The following is a 14,062-nucleotide window of genomic DNA, read 5'->3' as shown; positions in this document are numbered from 1 at the left end:
GCTGTACCCCATGAACCAAGTGGTAATTATTGTCCAGGGACACATGGGGACAATTTCACTGTTAGCAGTGCCAAGATTCTATTCATTTGTCATCAGCCCTAAATTATATTCAATCAGCGATTGAATTATATTCAAACTCAGGTTAGAAAAACCAAGTGACATACTACAACTAACTTTCTATAAAATTAGTACTGCAAAATGAAGCCTATAATGCTGGCAATGTAACTGTGAGCAGCAGTAAGATGAAGCTATGAAAATATTGAATGTAAACGTTGTCAAGATCTGTCTTAATCCCACCGCTTTGCCACCCTTAGCTTCCACGCTTGAAATGCCTCCTTGGTTACCATGCTTCTGTTCCCAAGTTCCCTGAAGCATGCACGTTGGAGTGTTTGATGAACCTTTTTCTTTTCTAAAATATTTTTATTGATTTTGAAGAGGAAGCGGGGGGCGGGGGGGGGGAGAGAGAGAGAGAGAGAGAGAGAGAGAGAGAGAGAGAGAGAGAGAGAGAGAGAGAGATCAGTGATGAGAGAAAATCATTGATCCACTGCCTCCTGCATGCCTCATACTGGCAATGGAGCCAGCAACCTGGGCATGTGCCCTGACCAGGGATCGAACTGTGACCTCCTGTTCTTAGGTCAACACTCAATCACTGAGTCACACTGGCTGGGCTGATGAGCCTTTTTCTAAGGCAAACCACAGTGGCCCCTGCTACTGCAAACAAGGGGCTATTATAATTCAAAACGCCAAGTGGGTGGTATCAGGATGGGGCCAGGGTGGAACTGGGTGAGAGTCATTCTCTGAGGGCCCTGCAGTGTAGACACTCAGCTCTTCCTGGTGGGATCACCTGCGTAAATGCTCTTCCCAGGACAAGTGGCTGAAGCAGAAGCACAGCCTTTTCCTGGGGTGTTGTGTTAAGTAGTTTTCTTATTTGGGTAAATGTTTCTTTTTGGTTTCATATTTGGAATTTTATGTGCTTTAAGACCTCTGTCATACAGCCTGTCCGACTTCAGGTACCCGTAAAAGAAACTATGCTTTTTTTTCCCCCTCAGGAGGTAGGAGGCCACAGGGGCCACATGAAATAGGGAGGGCATGTATGGTTTGTGTACTTTCTTTCCCACTGGCTTCCTTTCCCACGTGGACAGGGAAAGAGGCAAACCAAAGAGGTATGTACAAACCAAACAACCCTTTTGTCTCAGCCATGTGTGGCAGGTTGATCGAAGACTCAGGAGACAAGCTACAAGTGGGTCCCTGCAAGGTCTCCGCAGGTAAACATCCTGTCCTTGGCCAAGCTCACTGGCGGTGGCGTGTGGCTCCTACAACCATGTGGCAGACAGTTCCCATCAGCAAATAAGGAAATGTGGAAAGTGTGCTTATCTAGGTGAAAAGATGAAGCAAGGGAGAGGTAAGGTGAAAAGCAACTCAGGTTTGTTTCATAGACCTGAGTACTAGGCAGCACGGGCTGCTGGGAGTTGTGTGTGGGTGGTAGAGTCAGTCAGACCTGGATTTGAATCCCAATTCTTCCACTTACTAAAGTTCACTTCAGATGCCAACTCAGATGCATTCTTAGTGGCTGCCTAGAGAAGTGTGTTGAAAAGACGCCAAGGCAGATCCCAGGTTTACTAGACAAGAAGGGCCATGATTGATGAGTGATGTCTGTACCAGCTTGAAGGAAGGGGAACTTACAGCATGGGTACCATATCTCTAATGGCCTAGCGCTCTGGGCACTCTGAGATCCTGCACAGCACTAAAGTTTCATAACACAGTGAGTGAGTGAGTGTGTGTGTGTGTGTGTGTGTGTGTGTGTGTGTGTGTGTGTAGAAGTCACCTAAGGAGAGATTAGTGCAATCCTATGAAAATGTACTAGTAGAATGGTGTCATGGCTTACATTTGCAAAAACAACAAAGTTATCATTTGTATTATTACAGCATATTAGTGAGGAGTTTTAAAATCTTCATAATATATTATGACCTTTAGTTTGTTGATTTGCATATTAGCTTTAATTTATGGTGGTTTTGAGATTTATCTTTTAAGTTCAGTTAACCACAGATAGTTCTCCATATTCAAATGCTATCTTTTGTCTTGACTGAGGGTTTCAATATAGAGGCATGGGTTTCTCTAGGAATACAAATGCTATAAATTCACAAACATGAATGAAATCAGCAGCCAAAGCAACACTGGTCTTCCTTATTTTTCGTGAGAGGACTGTTGAATATATCCGTATAAGACTGGCCTTCTAACAAGACATGGGAAAGCTTATGTTTGATAATGGTGGATCATTTTTGCAGGCTTGGCTTTTTGTTAATGAAATATTTGCATTTTAATTTTTAAGCCTGTGTTTCAAACACAACAACCTTCCGATCTGGACTACAGATCATTCATCTGGACAGCCTCTCCAACGCAGGCACCTCTGCCTGGCAGGGGGAGCGGCCGTTCTGTTTAATACGCTATGGAATGGCAGTGGTCTCTCTCAGAAGGCAGGACCTTAGGAAATCTTCTGTAATGCTTCTAACAGCCCATAAGTTACTGAGGTTAATGTTGCCCTCATCTCTCTCCCCTCCCTCCTTTTTCTTTTCAGAAACAGAGTTGTCAGTCACTGCTGAGTTAGTGCCTACCTCATCATGGAACATTTCAAGTGAGCTCGACAAAGGTACACAGTGGGGACTCACTGGGGGAGGGGGAGGAAGGGAGGCGTGAAACTCCAGTTCGAACCCTGGCACAGCTACTTTGAAATCAACTGCTTTTTAAATCACTGGAAAAAGGAGGGGGCCAAAATAAATTCCCTGCTTACTTTGTGATCATTTCACATTTAATGGCTTGGAATTCTATTTTTTCTGGAGGGGTTTTTTTTTTCTTCTCTCTCTCTCTCTTTCTCTTTCCTCTACCTTCTTCCCCTAACATGTTCCACATGGTGAAAGCGCTTCAAGATGTGAAATAGGGTTGTTGCTGACCTTCCTGACATGGCATCTAGTGGATCGTATTTAGGGGATTTGATTCTGCCTGAGCCAGGATTGCTCAGAGCTGTTTGCTGGGTGACCTTTTACAGTGAGTATTTGATACGCTTGCAGGGTTCAGGACAGAGTATGTGAAGTGTTTGTAATTGCCTGCACATACAGATGGCAGCTTCCTCTGTGCGCGTGGGGAGCAGGTTCCTACTATGAGGTTGTTGTAGTGTTAATGAAGCCTGGCCATATGCTAAGCGCTGGCTACTCTATAGAGAGCCTCTATCCTGGAATGATAAATCAGGACACATTTAAAGCCCCTGCCATGGTCTCATATTACTTTTCCAGCCTTATTTCTCCTTAGTCTCCCCCATACCCCTTTACGCTTTTCCAGCCAAATTTGTATTTCTGTCTATGTAGCCTGTGCTTTTCTGACCCTCTGCTTTTGTCTAAGTCATTCTTCCCATCTGACTGGCCCGTCCTTCCTTGCCAATACCCGCTCTCTCCCTCTACAAGGCGGCAAATTACTTCTCCTTCAAGTCTGAGCATAAAGTCTCCATGAGCCATAGTCTTACCTAATCCCTCTGCCTCTGCAGGAAGTGGCCTATCCTTTGGAACTCCCATAGCCCATTTCCATGGTTTTCTCTTAGCATCGGCCTGCGGACCAAAGACTCCCAGGCTCCATCCTGGTCAAGAGCACACACCTTGGTTGCAGGTTCCTCCCTGGCCGGGCCCTGGTCAGGGCTCGTGCGGGAGGCAGCCAATCAATGTGTTTCTCTCACATCAATGTTTGTCTTTCCCTCTCTCTTCCACTCTCCCTAAAAATCAATGGAAAAATATCCTTGGGTGAGGATTAACCAAAAAACAAATAAAAAATTGCCTTTGATGATCAGCTCTCTATTATATATTTACTGGGAGTATATTTCTTCTCTGAGGTGAGAGAACTGTACAATGTAGTCATAGACAAAATTATTTTGCTGGTTATGCTTCTTAGGTATTTTAGGGTGGCAGGATGAGGTGAGATGTCTTTTCACCTTAAATCAAAGGACATTTAGAGTAAGTTTTTATTCAGTTTGATCTGGAAATTCTTTATCTAATTACAGCTTGAAACAGGGACTGTATGTTACTCTTCTCCACCTCCAGCACCAAGCACAGTACCCAGGAGGCAGAAGATATTCAACAAACATTTATGAACTGTTTTTAATGGAGAAGAAGACATGAAGCACACTAAATGTTAACTCTGTGCCTACTCTGTGTCAGGTGCTCCAAAAATGTGAACTTAATTGGCCAGCTCCTTATGGCACCAACAAGAAAAATGACATTATTGCCTCCTACATGCTATTAATCAGGTTCCAAGGGTGGCTATGAAGGGACATCAGTGTGTGCTGAAAGGCAGCAGAGCCCTGTGAAGATCCTAGCCTGCCAGCCTTCATAGTTCTGCTAGACCAGCATGTAATTAGCGGTGATTGCCCTTCAAGAGAGAAGTAGTGTCAGTAATAATGAACCTACAGGCCAAAGGACTGAACTCAGGCAGGCCTCAAACTTTTTGTATGTTCAGCATGACCTTCCAGAGAGCATGGATGGCTTTCCAGGGATTCTTGGTATCTTCTTTGTCTAGAAGATCATTATTGCATGGTCTTTCATTCCCACTTAAAATAAAAGAAAAGATGATTAATTCATTCATTCATTGATCAAATCTTGATTGCTGCCTACTCTGTTCTGGGCACTGTAAGACTTAGGATCGAAAGATGAATCAGACAAAGGTCTCTGTCCTCCATAAGGGAAAGACTGATACTGAAGTGCTTAATCATAACCTTCTGGTCAATTTGATAGACTAGGTTTTCAAGGGACATATCAGCCGATCACAGAGAGATGCTGGTGAAAATATACAATGGGAAAAAAATCCATTGCCAGACTTATATGCAAAAAGTAGAAATCCCAGGTGCTAGAAACAAAGAGTGAGCTCAGTAATGGAGCAATGATTAGTGAGAAGGAATTAAACAAAAGGTCCTATGAAAATATGGGTAGTATGTAGGGTTCTTAGGGGCTGGAGTTTCAGTAAGTACCCAGTGGGGATGAGCGTTGAGGCCATAGCCAACAACCGCCTATGTAGCTAGCTTTCAGTGAGGAATGACGAGGCTGAGCATGAAATAAGGAAGATTCTGCTGAGGTTTCCACTATGGAAATCTGTCAGCCACCCTGGGTCATGGGGATCACCCGTGAGAAATCCAAACCAAACCTATGCTGAACATGTGTATGGGTTTGGGGTTCTTATTATATAGTGCACAAGCCACAAGCCAAGAAGATAACGTGAAAACTTGGTCTGGAATTAATTGAACTGTGAGATACTGAAAAGCAGGTCATAAAAGTGTCTCAACATCTCAGTGCATGTGGGTCTCACACCAGAATCAAAATTAAAAAAAAAATCAAAACAACAGCAGCAAACTCCTGCTGATGTTACGTTTACTTTTATATATACTACTAGAGGCCTGGTGCATGAAATTCGTGCAGGGGAGGGAGGGGTGTGTCCCTCAGCCCCGCCTGCACCCTCTCCAATCTGGGACCCCTCGAGGGATGTCTGACTGCTAAACGGGCAGTCGGACATCCCTCTCACAATCCAGGACTGCTGGCTCCCAACCACTTCCCTGCCTGCCTGCCTGATTGCCCCTAACCACTCCCCTGCTAGCCTGATTGATGCCTAACTGCTCCCCTGCTGGCCTGATTGCCCCTAACTGCCCTCCCCTTCCAGCCTGGTTCCCCCCAACTGCCCTCCCCTGCAGGTCTGGTCCCTCCCAACTGCTTTCCCCTGCTGGCCATCTTGTGTCCACATGGGGGTGGCCATCTTGTGTGTTGGAGTGATGGTCAACCTGCTTATTACTCTTTTGTTAGATAGGATGCATGCAAGAGAGGAAAAATGCACACTGGCCATTTTGTTCGATGGATAGAGCATTGGCCCAAGACTGAAGGGTCCTGGGTTCAATTCTGGTGGAGGGCACGTACCTCAGTGGCATGCTCGATTTCCAGTCCTGGTCAGGGTGCATGCAGGAGGCAACCAATCAATGTGCCTCTCTCACATCCATGTTTCCCTCTCTCTGTCTCTCCCCCTTCCTTCTACTCTCTCTAAAAATCAATGGGAATATATCCTTGGGTGAGGATTAATAGAAAGAGAGAGAGAGAGAGAGAGAGAGAGAGAGAGAGAGAGAGAGAGATAATTCCACCATAAGTGAGAGCCAGCAGATCAAACATGTGGAGAAGTTCATATCTTAGAAACTAAATGCAACAGATGAATTTGAGAGTTTAAATGTTAGAAAATGTTTGGTGATGAAAGAGGGAATAGAAACCACAGAGCAAGTACAGGATAATATGACAAAAAAGTAGACATTTTAAAAGAACTAAATAGGAATTCTAGAATTAAAAAAGTTATAGAAATGAAAAATTCATCAAATGGGTTAAACAGTGGATGCATTCAACTGAAGAGAGAAATGGTGAACTGGAAGATACATTTGAAATAAAACGGTGGTTAAGAGAATGGATTCTGTAGCCAAGGTAACTAGGTTTGCATACTGGAATGCTGTGTGACTTTGGGCAAGCCACTCAACCTATCTGTGCTTTGGTCTCCTCATTTGTCAAATGAGCTAATGAAAGTAACTACCTCATATGGTTACTGTGAAAATTGATCTGGCTAGCAAATCTGATAAACTAATTGGAGAATAAGAAGTAGCAGCTGTTTTTGGTTAATGTGGTTATTACTTTGGGCTTGATAATAAAATAAAAAAATCATAGGTACTTTGGCAGTCTTGCAAGGAAAGCATATTTTAGGGTTGGAGCTGGAATTGCAGGCCCTGTTAAATCAGCCCATGCCAGCAACTGCCCACAATGGCATTATACACGAGTGTTCACCCACACTAGCGCCATACTTCTTAGCTTGGTAAACAAGATTTTCCATAGTCTTACCCCTGTCGAATCCTCTCTCCTCACCCCTACACTCCATACTTTGTACTCCATTTGTTTCAACAGCCTGCCTCTTAATTTCCTAAAAATATCTTTAGGGATATGTCTTTGCTGGTGCAGTTTCTTCTGACTGGATATCTTTAGCCCCGTTCTACACTTGGCTAATTCCTTCTTTACTTAAGCATCACCATGAACATTCGTTCACCCCCTTTTCCCCATAGCACTCCTAAGGTGCACAGCGCTGAGTAAGACAGGCTGTATTCCCGCTTTGTTGGACTTTACATTCTAAAAGAGAGAAAGACAATTAATAAAATCTTTCATCAACCCCATTGACCCTGCTGCCAACAGTGCCCCTAAATATTTCATATGTGCTCTATACCTCTTTATGTCTATCTTGATTAGAGTCTTTACCATGCTGTATTGAAATGCTCTATTTTGTGCCTGTCTCTTTAAAATCAGGGGCTCTCTAATCTATGGGCATGCTCGTATTGCACAATGTCTGGTGTATAGTAGAAAATCTGGTGTTAAATTGTATAGGTTCAAACAGCATCTGCGCCAGTTCATAGCTACTACGTGTGAATACCTACTAGGTGTGATGCACTTGCTAAGCATGATACATACATCATGTGAATTCACACCAGCCTTTGCAGTAGAACAGGTAGATGACAGAGGCTCATGTGAGTTAAAGGACTTGGCTGTGGGGCACAGCTGGTGAGTGGTAGTGCCAAGACTCCCACCAAGGCCTCAGGCCAAATGCAGCATGGCAGCTGATGACACTACCTCCCTTGCCTTTCTATCCCCTGCTCCTGCAGGGCAATTTCTCTCACTTGGGGGAGCAGTCAAAATAAAATCCAACACGTGATATTCTTTAATGCCATTCTCTTCACTTTGCCACTCTGTTTCCATCAATCCTACCCTGGCTCCCCAGCCTCACTCAGGCCCTGGTTTTCTCTTAACCCAGTGCAGTCAGTGGCACTAAACAGTTACCTTTCCAACAGGAAATGAAATTGAAAAGAGACAAGACCACCGGGGAAGAGCTGATGAAAGCTACTATTGATGGGGTAGGGGGGTAATGTCTGAAACAAATGCTTCAGAACCAAGAGCCTCCTAAAGTACATGGATCCACAGGGGCCCAACCTCAGCTTCCCCAGGGGGCTTGGGGTGGGGTGTGAGGAGGGCCTCTTATCCCCTTCTTCCATTCTCAGTCACATGAGATCTCAGAGGTTCTCTACAGAAAGCCAAATGTTTCTTTTGGAGAAGGGACTGGAAATTGTAGCCCCAGGTAGCTGAAAGGGAGGGAGCCTACTACTTTAAAAAAATACCGAGGCCCACTTCCAACTGCAACTAGTTCTCTGTGCTCACAGACTAGATTTGGGGGTAGTTTTGCCCTGGCTTGCTTTTTTATGTTTATTTTTTTAAAATATATTTTTATTAATTTCAGAGAGGAAGGGAGAGGGAGAGAGAGAGATAGAAACATCAATAATGAGAGAGAATCATTGACTGGCTGCCTCCTGCACGCCTCCCACTGGGGATCAAGCCAGCAACCTGGGCATGTGCCCTGACCGAGAATCAAACAGTGACCTCCTGGTTCATAGGCCAACACTCAACCACTGAGCCACGCTGGCCGGGCCTGGCTTGCTTTTTAAAGGGAGAGCTGGTTTTCTCCACGGCCTTGGGGTTTTGCACATAGTAGGGAAATGCACAGCTTGGTCCTCATGAACATGGGTTCTGGAGTTACTATGACTCTGAGCTTCCTTTTGCTCACTTGTGGGTGAAGGTATTGGTATCTATCACCTAAGATGGTTTCCTGGCCAAGAAACACATCTATGGATTGCCATAGGACAGCTGTCTGCATGGTCACAATAGACAGATACATGCTGGCCTCAGCACCTTAATGCACCTCTTCCCTGAGAACTTGACCGTCAAGGGGCTGGGACCAGGTTCTCTAATTCAGGAGTGGTTGCTTCCTCTTGCCCCCCCTCTCTTCTACTTGATTTTCCATGGCACATAAAGAGTCTATTTAAATGCTATTGACTGGCCTATAGCTTGGAGCTTAGTTCACAGCTAGTTCGAAAGGGGTAGCTGAGTCCTTTCCTCGTGCAACTTATTATGTGTATTTGGAGCATGTAGTGGGCAAAGGAGCAAGATAAGGGTGGACTGGAACAGGAACCTCGGTACTTGGTAAGCTAAAGAACAGTCCTTCTGGGACTGGAGTCTCTGGCAGCTCATCCATCCTTTGTTTCATTTTCAAAACTGGTAGCTGGTTGCAGGAACTTCTGGTGAAATTGCTGGGGGAGCCATGTGGTGTTTAATACAGCCCAATTTCAGCAGGTTTTGGCCTTAGCCATATCCTCCTAATGTTGATAGCATCGCTTTCTTTAAAGGGCTGACATTGTCCTGCCACCATCAACAACAGAAGCACTTGGAACCTCTGTAACCTCCTATGGAAAAGGGCGGAAGTGACACTGGCTCTAAAGGGTTGTCACAAGCGCCGGATAAAGTGTGACGTGCCCTCACAGACTCTAGCACAGATACTGCTCACTGCAGATGTTCTGTTATTCCCAAGGGTAGGGTAGTATGATCTGGGGGAAGAGCACTTAAGAAAGAGTTTATATTCAGACCCAGCTCAACTCCATGGCCATTGTGAAGCTCCAAGGCTTCAGACACTAGATACCTGAGGCTGTTGAGCACCTGAAAGTGGTCAGTTCACAATGAGATTAGTGTAAGTGTACAGCCACAACTGGATCCCAAAGGCTTAGTATGAAAAAAAGGACTTAAAATATCTTAGTAAAAATTTTTTGAAGTGATAATGTTTCACATATTGGATTATGTGAAATCTATTATTAAATTTAATTTTGCCTGGTTCTTCTAAATGTGGCTACTAAACATTTCACCATCACACATGTCACTGGGATTATATTTCTATTCCAAGGTGCTACTCTAATGAGACAACAGCTGGAACCTCAGGTCAATCTCCTAACTTGTGTTTCCTCCTTGCAGCATAAGAAGTTCTCCTCCTATCTTTCCCAACTTTAAAATTCTAGGAACTACATTTTATAAAAAGAAATTTTTCTAAAACTGATTTGCATGTGTGTGTGTGTAATGCTTAAAAACAGATAAAGTACTTTATGTGTAATGGATTATCATTACTGATTATAATCTGATGTTTAACCCTCCGTGAAAGGCAGTCTTTCATTCTCCCTCTGGGTAGAAAAATTTTGTAGGTTAAAGTCTAAAGCACAGAGGGATTTTACTTTGCTAGAAAGGACCCAGGACAGCAATGGAACCACAGGGCAAGTCCGGAAGTCCTAGGCCCTAATGACCCAGCATTGTCTCATCTCCCAAACTTCCCCTTGCACTGTTCTCCTCAGCAGGCTATGCACCAGCCACACTAGCTTCCTTGCAGCCCCTCCAGCAAGCCAGGCTTGTTCCTGACCGAAACGCATATTGCTATGCTATTCTCTCTACCCAGAATCCTCTTCTCTTGCTTTCCCCTCCTTCAGGTCTGGGCGCAATTGTCATCTCCTCAGATAAGCCTTTTCTGATCACCCAAAGTTAGTTTCGTGTTCCTTTATAGCAATAATAATAATAATAAAATCTGATCTAAACCTGGAAGCAGTGAGAACACTGTCTTGATAGGAAATCAGGGGAGGTTCTGGCCAGCTTGCTATGGCTGCTTTCTCTCCAGAACTAACAAGCTCTTGGTCCCTTTGCCTGGAATCCAGCTTAGAAGCACATAGCATGGAAATCAGTTCCCCTTCAATCAAGCTGCTCTCTCCAGGACTCTTGTTAATCCTCTTTACTTGACCAGTCTTTTCACTTTAGGGAAAGAAACCTACAAGATGAGGGCTATGGGATTCTGTCAAAAAAGAGCAGGAAAACGATCCTTTATAGTCCATCTTGATTCTTCCAAGCCTGCTCAGAGGGGAGGAGTTTGCCTCTGGCTGCACTGCACGTAGGGGCGGAGAGAGCCAGCCTCACCACCCAGGGGTCTTTGCAGCCAGTTATTTCAGCTCCAGCTCCAGCTCTGGGCCCCAGCCCCTCACACCAGCCCCTCTGTCCCTTCCCCTGTGTGCCTGTCAGTGAGGCATTCAGCTTCCAGGCAGAGGCGCTGGGATGTTCTGCAAATGGCTCCCTGGGCTGTGTGGGAAGCACAAGTGGTGGGTGCTTTAAAGAAGGATGTAAACATACCTGTTTGAAAACAGATGGTTACCCTGGAACAAAGGATTTTCACATCTTCCTCGGCGAGGCCCAGCTCATGGCCGTCTGAGGTAGGGGCAGCCCTTCATTTGCTCTGGCCTGTTTTCTGGAGGCTTACATGCCCACATCTCCATTGTAACTCTCCTGAGCTTGCAGGGGAAGTTAGTCCACAAACAGGACAAGTCCCTTGTTTGGGATAAGGACCCACAATAGGAGGAAGGCAGCGAGGCCTTCAGCAGGCAGTGAGCTCTGCAACCCATTACAGACCTCATTAGGAGGCGGTGGAGTGCGGGGAAACTGCTCTTAGACAAGGTTGGAAATTTCTGCATTCCTGTGCCAGGCAAGATTTCCTGTAGGGCCCTGAGAAGCTCACTAATCATCTCTTTAGTTCCAAGCGATATTACTTCAGGGCAGATCCTGTCAAGGCCCCATGCTTAAATATCTCTCTGCCTGGGTTTACTCCATCAAATGCTTCATTTGCTTTAACAAATGCTCTGAGTTTTAGCTGGTCCAGCCGCTTAGGAAGCTCAACTCCCCACATGCCTCAGAGGGCTCTCGCTCCGCCCCCAATTGCTGCAACTAAGAGTAACTCATTTTCTGTAAAGGATCCTATTGGACGTTCATCAGACCTGACCAGCTCCAGCCTTTGGAATATGCTTGTGTAGAATTCACATTGACTTGCAAGGCTTTTCTATCCATGGCCTTCATTCATCTTTTGAACTCAGATAGTTATGTTTTCCTGGAGATTCTTCCCACGTCTCTAATTTCAGTTCTTTTCCAAACACTTATGTTCACTCATTCATTCAACAGGTATTTATTGAGTGCCAACTGTGTGCCAGGCATTATACTAAAGACACAGTGGTGAAAAAACACTCTCTTCTTAGGAAGCTCACTTTTTCGGTGGAGTTAGCACATCCCTGTGGAAAGAAGTACTCTTACAGCTAATATTTCCTAGATGTTTGTTCTGTCCCAGGTGCTGTACTGGACACTTTACTCACAATACTATCCCATTTCATGTGCCATAAAATCATGGGTGGGAGATCCTGTTATGTCCATTTTATAGACAGGAAAACAAGCTTAAAGAGGTAAAGTAACTCAATTACTAAGTGGCAGAGCCAGGATTCAAGTTCAGGTTTTTCTGACTACACAAGCCATATTCTCAATAACTCCACTTCTAAAATAGCAATCCATGTTTATAGGGAGGAAAGAAAGAATGAGGTTGTGAGCTTTTGAGCTTATAGAATATCTTTTCTGGAAGATGGATATTCTTAATTGCCCTTCTGTGATTTTAAAAAAATATTTGTTTTTTTCTATAACTTACATACTTTTTAAAATAACTGTCCCAAACTATTTTTTTAAAGCCTCACCTGAGGATATGTTTATTGATTTTAGAGAGAGAGGAAGGGAAGGAGGGAGGGAGAGAGAGAAAGAGGAAGAGGAAGAGGAAGAGGAAGAGGAAGAGGAAGAGAAAGAAACATCAATCAACCACCTCCTGAACATGCCCTAACTAAGGATTGAACCCACAACTTAGGTATGTGCCCTGACTGGGGATTGAACCTGCAACCTAGATATGTGCCCTGACAGGGAATTGGACCTACAGCCTTCCAGGGTTCGAGATGACCCCCCACCCAGGCAGGGCTAGAAAACTTTTAATAGTGCAGCCACACTGAAGACATGAGCTCATAGAAAGCCTTTCAGTTGATGATAAGCTTCTCTCTGCTAACGATTGTTAGTGGAACAGGCTGATCATGACCATCTAATCAAACCTTGGGCCCAGATAACAGGTAACTCCTGGGCAGACCTTGAGATGCTGGTCTTAAAATTAATGCCACTTTGGTGCTAACAGAGGCATCCTGTAGCGAGTTGAAGTTGCCCCCTGAAGCCCATTCCTCTGGTGCTACATAAACCTGCTAGGCAGTTACTTCTCAGTTCTCAGCAGTCCTCATCCTGCCAAGTGATTTGGGAAAGGCCTGGGGAAATTTTAAAAGATCACTGCACAATCCAGCTAAATGGTTTGAATCATGGGCCAGTTAAAACAGCTTCATTTACTCTTGTTTGGGAAAGTTAATGTCTCTGGGAAACTTCTATTAGGATATGGGTCTCAGCTACTCAGCTCTTTTGAGAGGAGGTGGGCCTAGAGGGTCTCTCTCTAAGCTGAATGACCTTTAGAGGTCATACAATCCAACTTTCTAGCTTATATGTGACTGCTTCCAAAAGCTTCCTAAGTGGTTCTACATTAATGCTTTATTTATAATTTGCACACTTCTACATTAACACTTGCTTTCGTGTCATGGCACAAGGCTAACCTATGTTTGTCTTTGAGAAATCCTAAGGTTATATTTTCTTCTGTTGAGCCAACTGGTCTTCATTTGCATTGTTTCTGCTATGTCTGCTTCTCAGAAAGTGGAGGAAGGCTGGTCCTTGGACTTTGTCGTGAGGTTGGTCTTGGTTTCTGCTCTAGTGCTCAGTAGCTGTATGGCCTTGGGTAAATTCCTTAACCTCTTTGAGCCCCACTTTGATCATTTATAAAATGGGAATTCAAGAATTCCTATTATTACACATTCTGACTTTGAGACGGACAAAGTTAAATGCTGGTCAAAAGGACATGGACTCTAACTTTTTTAGCATTGTGTGTGGTCATTTCAGACTTGAAGATGACTTGAGGTTTTCTTTATCAGGTAATTCTAAGCTTCTCAGGCATGTTATGTAGTGTTTGAAGCAGTGCCTTATAGCCTTATTCTTGACTAATAAAGAAAGCCAAAATACACCTGTAGATAAGTTTGTAAGTACAGTTAAAAGAAGAGTCAAAATCAATGTGCTATTAATTTAAACAATCTGTTATGAAACTTATTAGTGTCCTCATTAATTCCAGTGTTGCTTTGAACTTTGGGACAAAATGACGAATGGTCTTTGAGGGCCTTTTCTGTTCTTAGGTAGAGGACCTAGTTCTTGAACTCCTGGACCTCATGATG

At 44.2% G+C, this 14,062-nt stretch overlaps 1 protein-coding gene across 3 annotated transcripts in view; it reads left to right on the top strand.

Annotated features, from left to right (window-relative positions):
* ROR1 (receptor tyrosine kinase like orphan receptor 1) overlaps positions 1-14,062 on the top strand; it is a 397,078-nt gene that overhangs the window by 230,818 nt on the left and 152,198 nt on the right. The window contains exon 2 of one of the 3 annotated variants that reach the window (XM_059689300.1): positions 2,576-2,647. The exons of 1 other annotated variant lie outside the window; for it this stretch is intronic. In XM_059689300.1, the coding sequence (XP_059545283.1) occupies positions 2,576-2,647 (72 nt within the window). Of the gene's footprint in view, positions 1-2,451; positions 2,648-14,062 lie in introns of those variants that run through there. One more of the 3 variants, XM_059689299.1, reaches the window with a different exon arrangement.

Source organism: Myotis daubentonii, chromosome 3 (genome assembly GCF_963259705.1).
Source record: "Myotis daubentonii chromosome 3, mMyoDau2.1, whole genome shotgun sequence".
Classification (NCBI taxonomy): Eukaryota; Metazoa; Chordata; class Mammalia; order Chiroptera; family Vespertilionidae; genus Myotis; species Myotis daubentonii.
This window is presented reverse-complemented; position numbering and strand designations above follow the sequence as displayed.